Source organism: Taudactylus pleione, unplaced genomic scaffold, assembly GCF_031769625.1.
Source record: "Taudactylus pleione unplaced genomic scaffold, aTauple2 ptg000681l, whole genome shotgun sequence".
Taxonomy (NCBI): Eukaryota; Metazoa; Chordata; class Amphibia; order Anura; family Myobatrachidae; genus Taudactylus; species Taudactylus pleione.
In genome coordinates this window covers 349,452-363,219 of record NW_028285083.1, presented here as the reverse complement: position 1 = coordinate 363,219, position 13,768 = coordinate 349,452, and the positions used below count along the sequence as shown (strand labels likewise).

The 13,768-nt window shown below is 49.5% G+C and overlaps 1 protein-coding gene across 1 annotated transcript in view; it reads left to right on the top strand.

Annotated features, from left to right (window-relative positions):
* Window positions 1-13,768, top strand: part of HYDIN (HYDIN axonemal central pair apparatus protein) — a 329,731-nt gene that overhangs the window by 273,221 nt on the left and 42,742 nt on the right. Inside the window, 11 exon segments of the mRNA XM_088455949.1 lie at window positions 346-497; window positions 1,874-2,063; window positions 2,700-2,799; window positions 2,899-3,150; window positions 3,366-3,508; window positions 3,586-3,804; window positions 6,190-6,350; window positions 6,428-6,537; window positions 7,027-7,237; window positions 8,667-8,891; window positions 10,054-10,192. Coding sequence (XP_088312075.1) covers window positions 346-497; window positions 1,874-2,063; window positions 2,700-2,799; window positions 2,899-3,150; window positions 3,366-3,508; window positions 3,586-3,804; window positions 6,190-6,350; window positions 6,428-6,537; window positions 7,027-7,237; window positions 8,667-8,891; window positions 10,054-10,192 — 1,902 coding nt within the window.

Here is a 13,768-nt window from a genome sequence, read left to right as displayed (position 1 = left end):
TGATTCTTGTGTGTACCAGTCTTCCTTCTCTCTTCTCCTCTGGCCTTTGGCTTGTCACGAACTGAGGTGCCTCTGGCTCGGGGGCGGGGTATTGAGGGATGGACTGAGGCTACCTGGGAGCTGAAAGCTTTAACTGCGTGGTGCCTGGTCCTCAACCACCACCTACACCCCGAGGTCTCCCTGTGAACCATATGGACTTCGAAGAAAGACAGTTAACAAAGGTAAGTTTTACCATAACTCTCTTAATATATAATATAGTAAGAGTACATAGTAACAAATACAGCCACAATGAAACACAGTAATGCAGATGAATAAATAATGACAGTTTTTATATTATTTCTCCAGTCCGCAGCTCGAATAAATGATATCTTTGAAGTCCAGCCGCCGCGTATGAGTATCCCGAGCCACAGCCACAGTTTTGCCCATGTCTCCTTCACCCCGCAGGGCATGCAGACGTACCAGTGTATCTTCGAGGCCACTGTGGAGGGGTTTTCAAAGTATGAATAATTATTCAGTCTTAGATAATGCTGTTAACAGAGTAAGGTGCCGGTGACTTATACTGATACATTGTATACGGTGTCACACACTAAGGTGCCGGTATCCTCTGGGTGACTGATACTGATACATTGTATACGGTGTCACACTGTAACGTGCCTGTATCCTCTGGGTGACTGATACATTATATACGGTGTCACACAGTAATGTGTCTGTATCCTCTGGGTGACTGATACTGATACATTGTATACGGTGTCACACACTAAGGTGCCGGTATCCTCTGGGTGACTGATAATGATACATTATATACAGTGTCACACAGTAATGTGCCTGTATCCTCTGGGTGACTGATACTGATACATTGTATACGGTGTCACACTGTAATGTGTCTGTATCCTCTGGGTGACTGATACTGATACATTGTATACGGTGTCACACTGTAATGTGTCTGTATCCTCTGGGTGACTGATACTGATACATTGTATACAGTGTTACACTATAACATGCCGGTATCCTCTGGGTGACTGATACTGATACATTGTATACGGTGTCACACTGTAATGTGCCTGTATCCTCTGGGTGACTGATACATTATATACGGTGTCACACAGTAATGTGTCTGTATCCTCTGGGTGACTGATACTGATACATTGTATACGGTGTCACACACTAAGGTGCCGGTATCCTCTGGGTGACTGATAATGATGCATTATATACAGTGTCACACAGTAATGTGCCTGTATCCTCTGGGTGACTGATACTGATACATTGTATACGGTGTCACACTGTAATGTGTCTGTATCCTCTGGGTGACTGATACTGATACATTGTATACGGTGTCACACTGTAACGTGCCTGTATCCTCTGGGTGACTGATACATTATATACGGTGTCACACAGTAATGTGTCTGTATCCTCTGGGTGACTGATACTGATACATTGTATACGGTGTCACACACTAAGGTGCCGGTATCCTCTGGGTGACTGATAATGATACATTATATACAGTGTCACACAGTAATGTGCCTGTATCCTCTGGGTGACTGATACTGATACATTGTATACGGTGTCACACTGTAATGTGTCTGTATCCTCTGGGTGACTGATACTGATACATTGTATACGGTGTCACACTGTAATGTGTCTGTATCCTCTGGGTGACTGATACTGATACATTGTATACAGTGTTACACTATAATGTGTCTGTATCCTCTGGGTGACTGTTACTGATACATTATATATGGTGTCACACTGTAATGTGCTGGTATCTCATAAATGACTGTTACATTATATCACAGTGAATTGTGGTAGTATAATATGAACACGCATACATCTATTATATCATGGTTACTTTTTATTTTCCCGGTTCCCCTCTTAGTTTGCTTTCTAAGACTCGGAGTTTAACCTTTGACATCAGTGGAGAGGGCAACCTTCCTCGTGTCACCATTTTGCGCCCTGTATTACGCAACAAGCACGGCAACCCTGTGCTGCTTTTCCAGAGACTTCTGATTGGCCAGAGCCAGCAGCTCCCCCTCATACTAAAAAATGAAGGCACCATCCCAGCACAGGTGAGTATACTGCAGCCCCCTCCCTGTATTATAGTCTCCTGTTCTGTGATAATACATGACATGATATAGTGTATTGTAGTCTCCTGGTCTGTGATATTACATGACATGATATAGTGTATTATAGTCTCCTGTTCTGTGATAATACATGACATGATATATTGTATTGTAGTCTCATGTTCTGTGATATTACATGACATGATATAGTGTATTGCAGTCTCCTGTTCTGTGATAATACATGACATGATATAGTGTATTGTAGTCTCCTGTTCTGTGATAATACATGACATGATATAGTGTATTATAGTCTCCTGGTCTGTGATAATACATGACATGATATAGTGTATTATAGTCTCCTGGTCTGTGATAATACATGACATGATATATTGTATTATAGATTAACAACATTTTTGCAGTCTGCACCTGTCATTACTTGTTATATGACTCTTGGCATTGTAAAGTAATGATGTATTAAAGTCTCCTCTGTAATACCAGGTATCGTAACAATGTATTACAGACTAGCCTTCTGTAAACACTGCAGTAACATGTATTATAGCGTAATCACCTGTATAATGATCACAGTACAATGCAGGTTTAGCTGTGAATAAGTTGTATATAACTGAGTTACTCTTCTGTTAGCTGAATATTGGCTTGCCTGAAGATGGACGAGTCTTCTGTTTGAAGCCTAAACGCAGCGGCCCCTGCATCTCTCCAGCCTGGGGTGAGGGAGCGGAGCCAGGTATTCTCAGTGCTGATACTGCTTTATAATGTTCTTATTACTCGCACCCAGAGGCTCTCTGTACAGCTTATAGCGTCTCTCCCTCCTCCTGTCTGTAAGGGTTCCGGGCACATGCGGCCTCACTGATCCTACATCCCGGGGATACTGCAGAATTTGATGTGGTGTTCTGTCCCACTGAGCCACGGCGCTGGGAATCCGCCCTGCACCTGTCAGTACTAGACAATCAATACGAGCAGAGCTGTGTGCAGCTGGTGGGTGAGGGCTATCAGGACGAGCTCACCCTGGATAACATCCACAGTCCCGGAGAGATATGTACCCCGGAGGGACAGCTGGACGATGATGTTGTGGAAGGTCAGTGCATCCTCATTCAGTTACTGACGCAGCACGCCGCCCAGCAACCTGAAAGGGGTGTGGCTGTTCATCGTGTGGGTGTGGTTTGGCCATGCTGGGTGTGGCCTGCTGGATGGTTTGGGTGGTCACATTGTTCTGTAATAGAAGGAGTAACAGGTCCTCCCTCTGTATACAGAGCTCAGTCATCAGTGTGTGTTGTATCACTGCTTCCCCAGCTACTCGTACCGAGCACATCATCTTTGGGGACTGTCACATTGGACGGCAATATCAGGTGACCTTTACCATGACCAATCGCAGCCAGACAGACGCCATGAGGTTTGCGTGGCCATCGGAGGCTCCCCTGGAATTCTCCCCTCAGGTACAATATATGGTTGTGGCAGAGGCATCACCGGGACTTGTTATACAGAGGGAAATAACGCACTACCTCGCCCACAGGTGGGACACATTCACGCTGGCTGCGCCAAAGACGTGACTGTCGCCTTGAAGTCCGATGTGGCCACGGCATTAAACAAGTCTCCGGTAAAGTGCAAGGTGTCACAGATCTGGTTCCCACGACCCCACGACCAGGTGGATGACTGGGATGACAGGATGAGGACGGTGCAGTGGGTGGATAGCGATAAGGGAGCTGCCAGCCAGCGCCCTACCAAGAAGAAGGTGAGAGGACCTTGTCGGGCACCTTTATTATTGGGTCAGTGAGCCGCCTGCTGGGGAGGAGCTGTGACCTGGGGAACGCCCACGGGTAATACATGAGCTTCTCCACCCACTGTGCCCACCCATATCCCCCAGGGCCCTCTCTTCTCTCCATAACAATGCTCACTATAATTATAGGTCTGTGTGAGTGTTATCATCTGTACAGAACCCTGGTGGGGTCTTATAAATGACAGATAATAAATCCACATTGGGAAACGCTCTCCTGGTTCCCCCAAAGGGCGTTTTACATTGTGCCCTGCGCACTCTGGGCGCAAAGCAATACATGCCGGTAACTCTGCACCTTGATAACGCCGTGCCGCGCTGCCGGTGGGGCAGACGTAAGATGAGAGATTCAGATGTGGGAGGCACAAGTCCAAACAGACATATAAATCGCAGAGTAACAATATAGCTGCCCAGTATTTGTGGGCTACAGGCAATAGCAGACGGTATTTACCCTGCCTGCACAGACCATGAAAGTATTTGCCCCCCCCCTTACGTTACAGCATGGTTTGTTCCTGGTACAAAGTTACTTGTTTGCTTTGCCCCCAGCTCAGAACCAGCCCCGTGATGTGCCCTAATAATAAGATCCCATCCTGCTCTCCTCGCCTGGCACTCAGAATAGAGTCCTAACCACTGGCATCCCAACAGTAAGGCTGGGTACACACATAAAGATTATCTGTCCAACCAGCCAACTAGCTGATTGGTTGGAATGAAGATCTGGTAACGTATGGGAGTAACTGATGATCAGCAATTTGCTCCTAAATGCCAGAAAACGTCTGACGCCATTTTCATCTAAGTTTGTTAAATGTTTGATCTAAACAATTTGTTCTAACAACAGTTTTTGTCCATTTTCCGGCGTTTGGGAGCAAATTGCTGATTGTCATTTCCTGTCATACGTTACCAGGTTTTCATTCCAACCAATCAGCTACAGTAGTTGGCTGGTTGGACAGAAAATCTTTACGTGTGTACCCAGCCTAAGTATGAGGGTTAGGGGGAGGGTTAGGCACTAGGGGAAGGGCTATACATAGCTCCTACTCTATAATGGGTGCAGGGAATGTTAAGGACAGGTAAGGCACAATGTAAAACATCCTTTAGATGAAGCACAACAGAAGCCTATTTTAGTGTATATGCTCAACAAGCAGCTATAAAGTATTCTACACAAAATAAAATGTCCTGGGTCTACACTAACTGGATAGTGAGAATATATTATTATGACGTCTCTACTACTCTTAGACCAAAACCATTTATACCCTACACTCCAATAGCAGAGCTGTCCCAGCACCCATACCCTACACTCCAATAGCAGAGCTGTCCCAGCACCCATACCCTACACTCCAATAGCAGAGCTGTCCCAGCACCCATACCCTACACTCCAATAGCAGAGCTGTCCCAGTACCCATACTCTACACTCCAATAGCAGAGCTCTCTCAGCACCCATAACCTACACTCCAATAGCAGAGCTGTCTCAGCACCCATACCCTACACTCCTATAGCAGAGCTTTCTCAGCACCCATAACCTACACTCCAATAGCAGAGCTGTCCCAGCACCCATACCCTACACTCCAATAGCAGAGCTGTCCCAGTACCCATACTCTACACTCCAATAGCAGAGCTCTCTCAGCACCCATAACCTACACTCCAAAAGCAGAGCTGTCTCAGCACCCATACCCTACACTCCTATAGCAGAGCTTTCTCAGCACCCATACCCTACACTCCAATAGCAGAGCTGTACCAGTACCCATACCCTACACTCCAATAGCAGAGCTGTACCAGCACCCATACCCTACACTCCAATAGCAGTGCTCTCTCAGCACCCATACCCTACACTCCAATAGAAGAGCTGTACCAGCACCCATAACCTACGCTCCAATAGAAGAGCTGTACCAGCACCCATACCCTACACTCCAATAGCAGAGCTGTACCAGCACCCATACCCTACACTCCAATAGCAAAGCTGTCCCAGTACCCATACCCTACACTCCAATAGCAGAGCTGTCCCAGTACCCATACTCTACACTCCAATAGCAGAGCTGTACCAGTACCCACACCCTACACTCCAATAGCAGAGCTGTACCAGCACCCACACCCTACACTCCAATAGCAGATCTATACTAGCACCCACACCCTACACTCCAATAGAAGAGCTGTACCAGCACCCATGCAGCAAGAAAACTTCTACTGGCAGAATACTTGTTATTGAACACAGCAGCTCTTAGTGGTGGATCTTCTGCACTGCATGGGGAGGTGGGCTTGGTCCTTGTCTCTTGAATAAAATAAATGAAAGTACTGTTGTTATACTGGAGGAAGGTGACATGGCAGTATATAACCTTTATGGACATTTGTTTACAGGTGATAGAGACGGATCCAGAGCCAGCTCACACTGTGCTCCATGATAGTACTCGGGAGGTGGAGCTGCTGGTCACAGCTACTGTGGATTATGCCCAGTACAATGCCTCATCTGAACAAGTACATTTTCGAGATACTCTTCTGTATCAGACACGTGTGTACAGGTGAGTGTACGGAGAGGCTGAGCGAGCTGTGGGTACGTCATGTCCAGGAGCTGACATCTCTCTCTTCCCATCTGCAGGTTGTACATGCAGAACACTGGCTCAGTCCAGCTGCAGTTCTCCTGGCAGGTCCACATGGTGGGACAGAGCAAAGGAGGAGGCTTTGCCCCTGGACAGGACAACATTGAGGGTAGGAGCAAGTCTGCACCCCGTTATACAGAGCTCTCAGATGTCACAATAATAATCCCTGCACCATACATTGCTGTAACTGGTGACCTTCATAGTACCACACCACTAACTTCCCAGGTGTCAGACCCCAGGGCACCACCTTCTTCTCAAACCCCATACACACATGGCAGATACAACACTTATTAATTATATCCATTCCTACAGGAATCCGTGTAATACTGGCCACTCACAACAGAATACCAGTGCGTTACAGGCACACAGAATACCAGTGCGTTACGGGCACACAGAACACCAGTGCGTTACGGGTACACAGAATACCAGTGCGTTACGGGCACACAGAATACCAGTGCGTTACAGGCACACAGTGTCAGGGGGACACTGCTTCATTAGACTCTTAATGGTTGGAGCTGTCCTCCATGTTGTGCAATGGGCCTTGGTGACTGCACTGAGGACAACGTGTGTGATAAACTTCTGTACATGTTATTGACAGAGCTCCCGGTCAGTGCGCGCAGCCCATCCATCCACAGCCGTCCACCCAGTGTCCTGGAAAGTGTGTCATCGCTGCTGTCGCTGGGGGTGGAGGCATCGCCATTCTGTGTGCAGCCAAACACTGGTGTCATTTCAGCTCGCGGGAGCCAGGAATTCCTCCTCAGGTTTTCTCCTCTAGAGGTCGGAACGTATGAAGGTCACCTGACCTGCAGGTAAGGGAAATATACAGACATCGTACCCTGGGCCTGATACAGCAAGGAATGCACGCTAGGAGACACACGCACCCGGCCACTGCGAGGATATGCTAATCCATGCATACGCACGGAGACCACAGCACAAGATGCTGACGCCCAGCCCCATATTAAGCCGCCCATCTCCCTTTACTCACAGCCTGATCACCAAGCAAGATAGCGTAACCATCGGTAACAGCCCCATTTTGTGTGAGTGTCATGGGCAGGTATTCCAGCTCCTATGTGTGAATGTGATTTGCAGGAATTCCAGCTCCTATGTGTGAGTGTGATGAGCAGGTATTCCAGCTCCTATGTGTGAGTGTGATGGGCAGGTATTCCAGTTCCTATGTGTGAGTGTGATGGGCAGGTATTCCAGCTCCTATGCGTGAGTGTGATGGGCAGGTATTCCAGCTCCTATGCGTGAGTGTGATGGGCAGGTATTCCAGCTCCTATGCGTGAGTGTGATGGGCAGGTATTCCAGCTCCTATGCGTGAGTGTGATGGGCAGGAATTCCAGCTCCTATGAGTGAGTGTGATGGGCAGGTATTCCAGCTCCTATGTGTGAGTGTGATGGGCAGGTATTCCAGCTCCTATGTGTGAGTGTCATGGGCAGGTATTCTAGCTCCTATGTGTGAGTGTGATGGGCAGGTATTCCAGCTCCTATGCGTGAGTGTGATGGGCAGGTATTCCAGCTCCTATGTGTGAGTGTGATGGGCAGGTATTCCAGCTCCTATGTGTGAGTGTGATGGGCAGGTATTCCAGCTCCTATGTGTGAGTGTGATGGGCAGGTATTCCAGCTCCTATGTGTGAGTGTGATGGGCAGGTATTCCAGCTCCTATGTGCGAGTGTGATGGGCAGGTATTCCAGCTCCTATGTGTGATTGTAGCGGTCAGACGGAGATAGGACGTTGTTGCTGACGGAACTTTTTCCCCTAGCGTGGAGCTGGTGCAAGCCCACATACTAAAGATGATGGCTGCATCCGTAGACTGATACGCAGTGGGTGGGACAGGTGTCCACTGTCAATCACACAGATTTTCTGCGCACTGCGTCAGATTCTCGCACTGGCTAATGAAAGTAAGTAGGATGCCGTCGCCTTACGGAAAAGCGATCGCACATGCATCACCTCTATGTCCTCTACAGCAGTAGTGATGAGAAAGGTGTACACAGATGCCAGCCGCCGCTGGCACTTCCCCCTGTGTGTACACCTATATCCTGCTCTATAAGTAGGGTTACCAGTCCTGTGCTGAGGATTGTTAGCGTCCCCCTCTCTCCTCATGCCATGGCGGGGGCTCCGGTAGCTGCGGTCTGTACACGCGGTTCCTCGCACCATACTAATGAGGATAGTGGCAGATAACGGGGGCTTACTCAGTGCTGGGGTAGTTTGCCATATAATTTGTCTCTCTGGCCTCCAGCATCCCCAATCTGTGCCCAGGGGAGCAGAAACTACTTATCCCAGTGAGCGGACGCAGTCTCCTGCCCTTCTGTCACTTCCAGCTGGAGGATTCCGACTACATCACTAATGGAAGGCGCAACCCAGAGCTACGCGGACCACGCGGAGCCCCCTCTGGAACCACTTTGGATCCAAACACCCGAGTGGTTGAGTTCACTGCTGTGGGAATAAAGGCTAAAATCAGCAGGTAAATGTAACCCTGAGAGACGTCACACTGGGGAAGATGGGATTTATTTACACCATTTATGTTGGACGTACATCTGTTTTTTATTTGGCCTGTGCACCAGAAATGTGTACCGATAGCTTGCTGGGTGTCGCTGACTTGTGTCTCCTTACACCTGGAGCGGCTGCTTGGGGTGGAATGGAGCAGCCAAGTGTAGGCAGATACGCCTGACCCGGGGCCCATCCCATGTGGGTGCTGGAGCACCAATACTCAGTGCCGAGTATCTGCAGCACTATCCGGCCGCTTCTGATTGGTTGTCTGCGTGCTGGCCCTCCAGCTGCTTCTGATTGGCTGTCTGCGTACTGACCCTCCAGCTGCTTTTGATTGGTTGTCTGCGTACTGACCGCAGCTGCTTCTGATTGGCTGTCTGCGTACTGACCCTCCAGCTGCTTCTCATTGGCTGTCTGCGCACTGACCCTCCAGCTGATTCTGATTGGTTGTCTGCGCACTGACCCTCCAGCTGATTCTGATTGGTTCTCTGCGCACTGACCCTCCAGCTGATTCTGATTTGTTGTCTGCATACTGACCCTCCAGCTGATTCTGATTGGTTGTCTGCATACTGACCCTCCAGCTGATTCTGATTGGTTGTCTGCATACTGACCCTCCAGCTGATTCTGATTGGTTGTCTGCATACTGACCCTCCAGCTGATAGTACTTACATCAGTAGACGCTATATGATATTGGTATAGGGTTGAGGACCTCTCTTAGTGTTATTTTTTGTTGCTCAATTTGGTCTAATGCAGGGAAAACTAATGTGTAAAGAGAATAAATACCACTGACGTTTATATTTTATTTCATTTGTATTTGCGGGGTAGTGTGACATTTACCACAAACCACAACGCAGCGCTATTCTTGTGCTATGGTGGGACATTAGTATACACACATTGCCACGTCTGCCGCTCAGCGGGAATAAACGCTACTGGATCCTATGTTGAGATGCATCTGACGGATCATATTCATCTGAATGTTATTTTTGCATTTACCATTTCCCTGCATACAGTTTGCGCACATGCGTCCGTCTGTGAGTGAGCCCCGCTGTCTGCAGTATTATTCTATATTTATTGTGCCTGTAGTACAAGAATTATGTTGTGTTAAGATGTACATATTTTGTTCTTCTATTCTATAGGACCTTCAGTATCGTTAATCCCACCGACACAATCTACTCATATAAATGGACCTGTGAGGATCCCATTAGTGTTCAGGGTTCACCGGCTTTCCGTTGTCTGAATGAATGTGAGGAGATCCAGGCTAAGAAGAAGGTGGAGGTACGCGCTGTAGTAATGGTGACTGCTACCTCTCCTGTGCCATATACATATATACACGGTGTAGGGTCCATGGTCTGTTATCAGTCACATTAGTGATATGTGTGGGAGGAGGAGGAGGAGGAGGTACGTGCTGTAGTAATGGTGACTGCTACCTCTCCTGTGCCATATACATATATACACGGCGTAGGGTCCATGGTCTGTTATCAGTCACATTAGTGATATGTGTAGTAGGAGGAGGAGGAGGAGGAGGAGGAGGTACGCGTTGTAGTAATGGTGACTGCTACCTCTCCTGTGCCATATACATATATACACGGCGTAGGGTCCATGGTCTGTTATCAGTCACATTAGTGATATGTGTGGGAGGAGGAGGAGGTACACGCTGTAGTAATGGTGACTGCTACCTCTCCTGTGCCATATACATATATACACGGCGTAGGGTCCATGGTCTGTTATCAGTCACATTAGTGATATGTGTGGGAGGAGGAGGAGGAGGAGGTACGCGTTGTAGTAATGGTGACTGTTACCTCTCCTGTGCCATAATATGAGATATGGTAAGAACTTACCCTTGTTATCTCTATTTCTACGAAGTCCATAGGGTTCCACAGGATACCTTGGGGTATAGGTGTGACGTCAGTCGCAGGGCACCAAAGAGTTAAGCTTTCAGCCTCCCAGGATGCACTAGGTCCCCCTCCTATACCCCGCCCCCGGGCCAAGGCACCTCAGTTAGTTACCAAGCCATAGGCCGGAGGAGGAGAAGGAAGAGAGAGAACAAAGATCTGGACACATACAAGAATCACATTCTCACCAGAGGGAGACGGAAAACCGGTGACCAGAGCAAAGCCCATCTGCAGCACAGGTGCGACAGGGCGGGAGTCCTGTGGAACCCTATGGACTTCGTAGAAATAGAGATAACAAGGGTAAGTTCTTACCATATCTCATATTTTCTACTTCAGGGTCCATAGGGTATCCACAGGATACCTTGGGGATGTCCCAAAGCAGTATCCTTTAAGGGTGGGGACGCTCCTGTGCAGAAAGGAGAATCCGCCGCCCGAAGGAAGCATCCTGAGAGGCGAAGGTGTCAAACCTGTAATACCTCACGAAGGTATGGACAGAAGACCACGTAGCAGCCTTGCAGATCTGAACTGCCGAGGCACCACGTCGAGCTGCCCACGAAGGACCCACAGACCTAGTGGAATGAGCCTTCAGAGAAGGAGGGACCGGTAGGCCTTCATGAAGATAAGCTTCAGAAATAGCCATACGGATCCAGGCTGCCAAAGTTTGCTTTGAAGCAGGCCAACCCTTTTTACAGAAGCCATAGAGGACAACAAAGCGTCCGACTTCCTAAACAAAGAAGTGCGGTCAACATAAGTCCTTAAGGCCCGCACAACATCCAAAGAGGCCTCACCCACGGAAAGACCCAGTGAGTTAAAGGCCGGAACAACTATTTCCTCGTTAACATGAAACTGGGAAACAACTTTGGGAAGAAACTCGGGCCGAGTGCGGAGCACTGCCCTGTTCCCATGAAAAACCAAGAAAGGGGGTCTACAAGAAAGAGCCCCTAACTCAGAAACACGTCTGGCCAAAGCAACGGCCAGAAGGAAAACAGTCTTAGCTGTTAGCCATTTAATATCCACTGAGCCCAGTGGTTCAAACGGCGGTCCTTGGAGAGCCCTCAGGACCACAGCCAAATCCCAAGGCGCCACAGGTGGAACAAAGGGCGGCTGAATACGGAGAACACCTTGCATAAAGGTGCGCACATCCGGGATTGTAGCAATCCTCCGGTGAAACCAGACAGATAGGGCCGAAACCTGTACCTTCAAAGAAGCAAGGCGAAGCCCATGATCTAGTCCCGCTTGCAGGAAGGCGAGAATCCGAGACAGACGAAACTCCCGTGGTGCATAACCTCTCGGTCGACACCACTGGAAGAACGTATGCCACACGCGATGGTATATCCTCGCGGAAGACTGTTTCCGAGCTTGTAACATGGTACGCACCACAGAGCTGGAAAACCCCCGGGACCTCAGCATGGCCGTCTCAACAGCCACGCCGCCAAAGACAGCCGAGTCAGGTCCGGGTGAAGACAAGGACCCTGAGACAGAAGGTCCGGTCGTAGCGGCAACCGCAGAGGACTGTCTACGGACAGACCCTGAAGGTCTGAGAACCAGTGCCGTCTGGGCCACGCGGGAGCTATCAACAGGAGCGTCCCTCCTTCCTGTTTGAATTTCCGGATTACCCGTGGAAGAAGGGAGACCGGAGGGAACAGGTATGCGAACCTGAACGTCCACCGGACGGACAGAGCATCCACCAGAGACGCCCCTTTGTCTCTTGTGCGAGACCCGTACACCGGCAACTTGTTGTTGTGCCGGGACGCCATGAGGTCGATTTCTGGAAGACCCCACCTGTCCACCAGTAGTTGAAAAACGTCCGGGTGCAGGGACCATTCCCCTGGATGAACGTCCTGGCGACTTAGAAAGTCCGCCTCCCAATTTAGCACTCCCGGGATGAAGACCGCTGATATGGCCGGAAGATTGCGCTCCGCCCAAACCAGGATCCGAGAGACCTCTACGAGAGCCGCCCGACTGCGAGTTCCTCCTTGCCTGTTTATGTAGGCCACGGTGGTAGCATTGTCCGACTGGACCTGCATCGGGTGACCCTGGAGAAACCGCTGTGCCTGCAGGAGAGCATTGAAGACCGCACGGAGTTCCAAGATATTTATTGGAAGCTCCGCTTCTGTCGGCGTCCACCTGCCCTGAACAAGTGTGGACCCAAAACTGCTCCCCAGCCCCGAAGACTGGCGTCCGTTGTCAACAGGACCCAATTTGGAACCCAGAACGGACGTCCCTTGTTGAGGAGGGTCGTCTTTAACCACCACGCAAGGACAGGCGAACCTCCGGGGTGAGCACAATCGTCTGGAACTTCAGAGACTGAGGCAGCCCGTTCCACTTGCACAGGATCAGGTGCTGCAGAGGTCTGGAGTGAAACTGGGCGTATTCCACCATGTCGAACACCGACACCATGGAGCCCAGTAACCTCATCGCCGAGTGTAAGGACACCCGGCGGCTGTGCAGACAACTGCGCACCCTTGACTGTAAAGCAGAGATCTTGTCCTCCGTCACGAAGATCCTTTGCTGTCCCGAGTCCAATAAGGCTCCAAGATGCAGAATCCTCCGAGACAGGATTAGAGTGGACTTCTGCCAGTTGATTAGCCAGCCGTGCCGTTGCAGCAGTGCAATGGTCAGGTCCAAGTGGTGTAACAGGAGCTCTGGAGATCCTGCCACCAATAACAGGTCGTCCAAGTACGGCAACATGCGGACTCCTTGCAGCCGCAGAGAAGCCGCCATGACCGCCATCACCTTGGTGAAAACACGTGGTGCTGTCGCCAGGCCAAAAGGTAACACCCGAAACTGGAAGTGGTCGCTGCGGATTGCAAACCGAAGGAACTCTTGATGGCGCAAAAGAATAGGGACATGCAGGTAAGCGTCCTGTATGTCCAATGACACCATGTAGTCCCCAGGTTCCAGCGCCAGAATGATGGACCGTAGGGTCTCCATCCGAAACTTCGGGACCCGCAAAGAC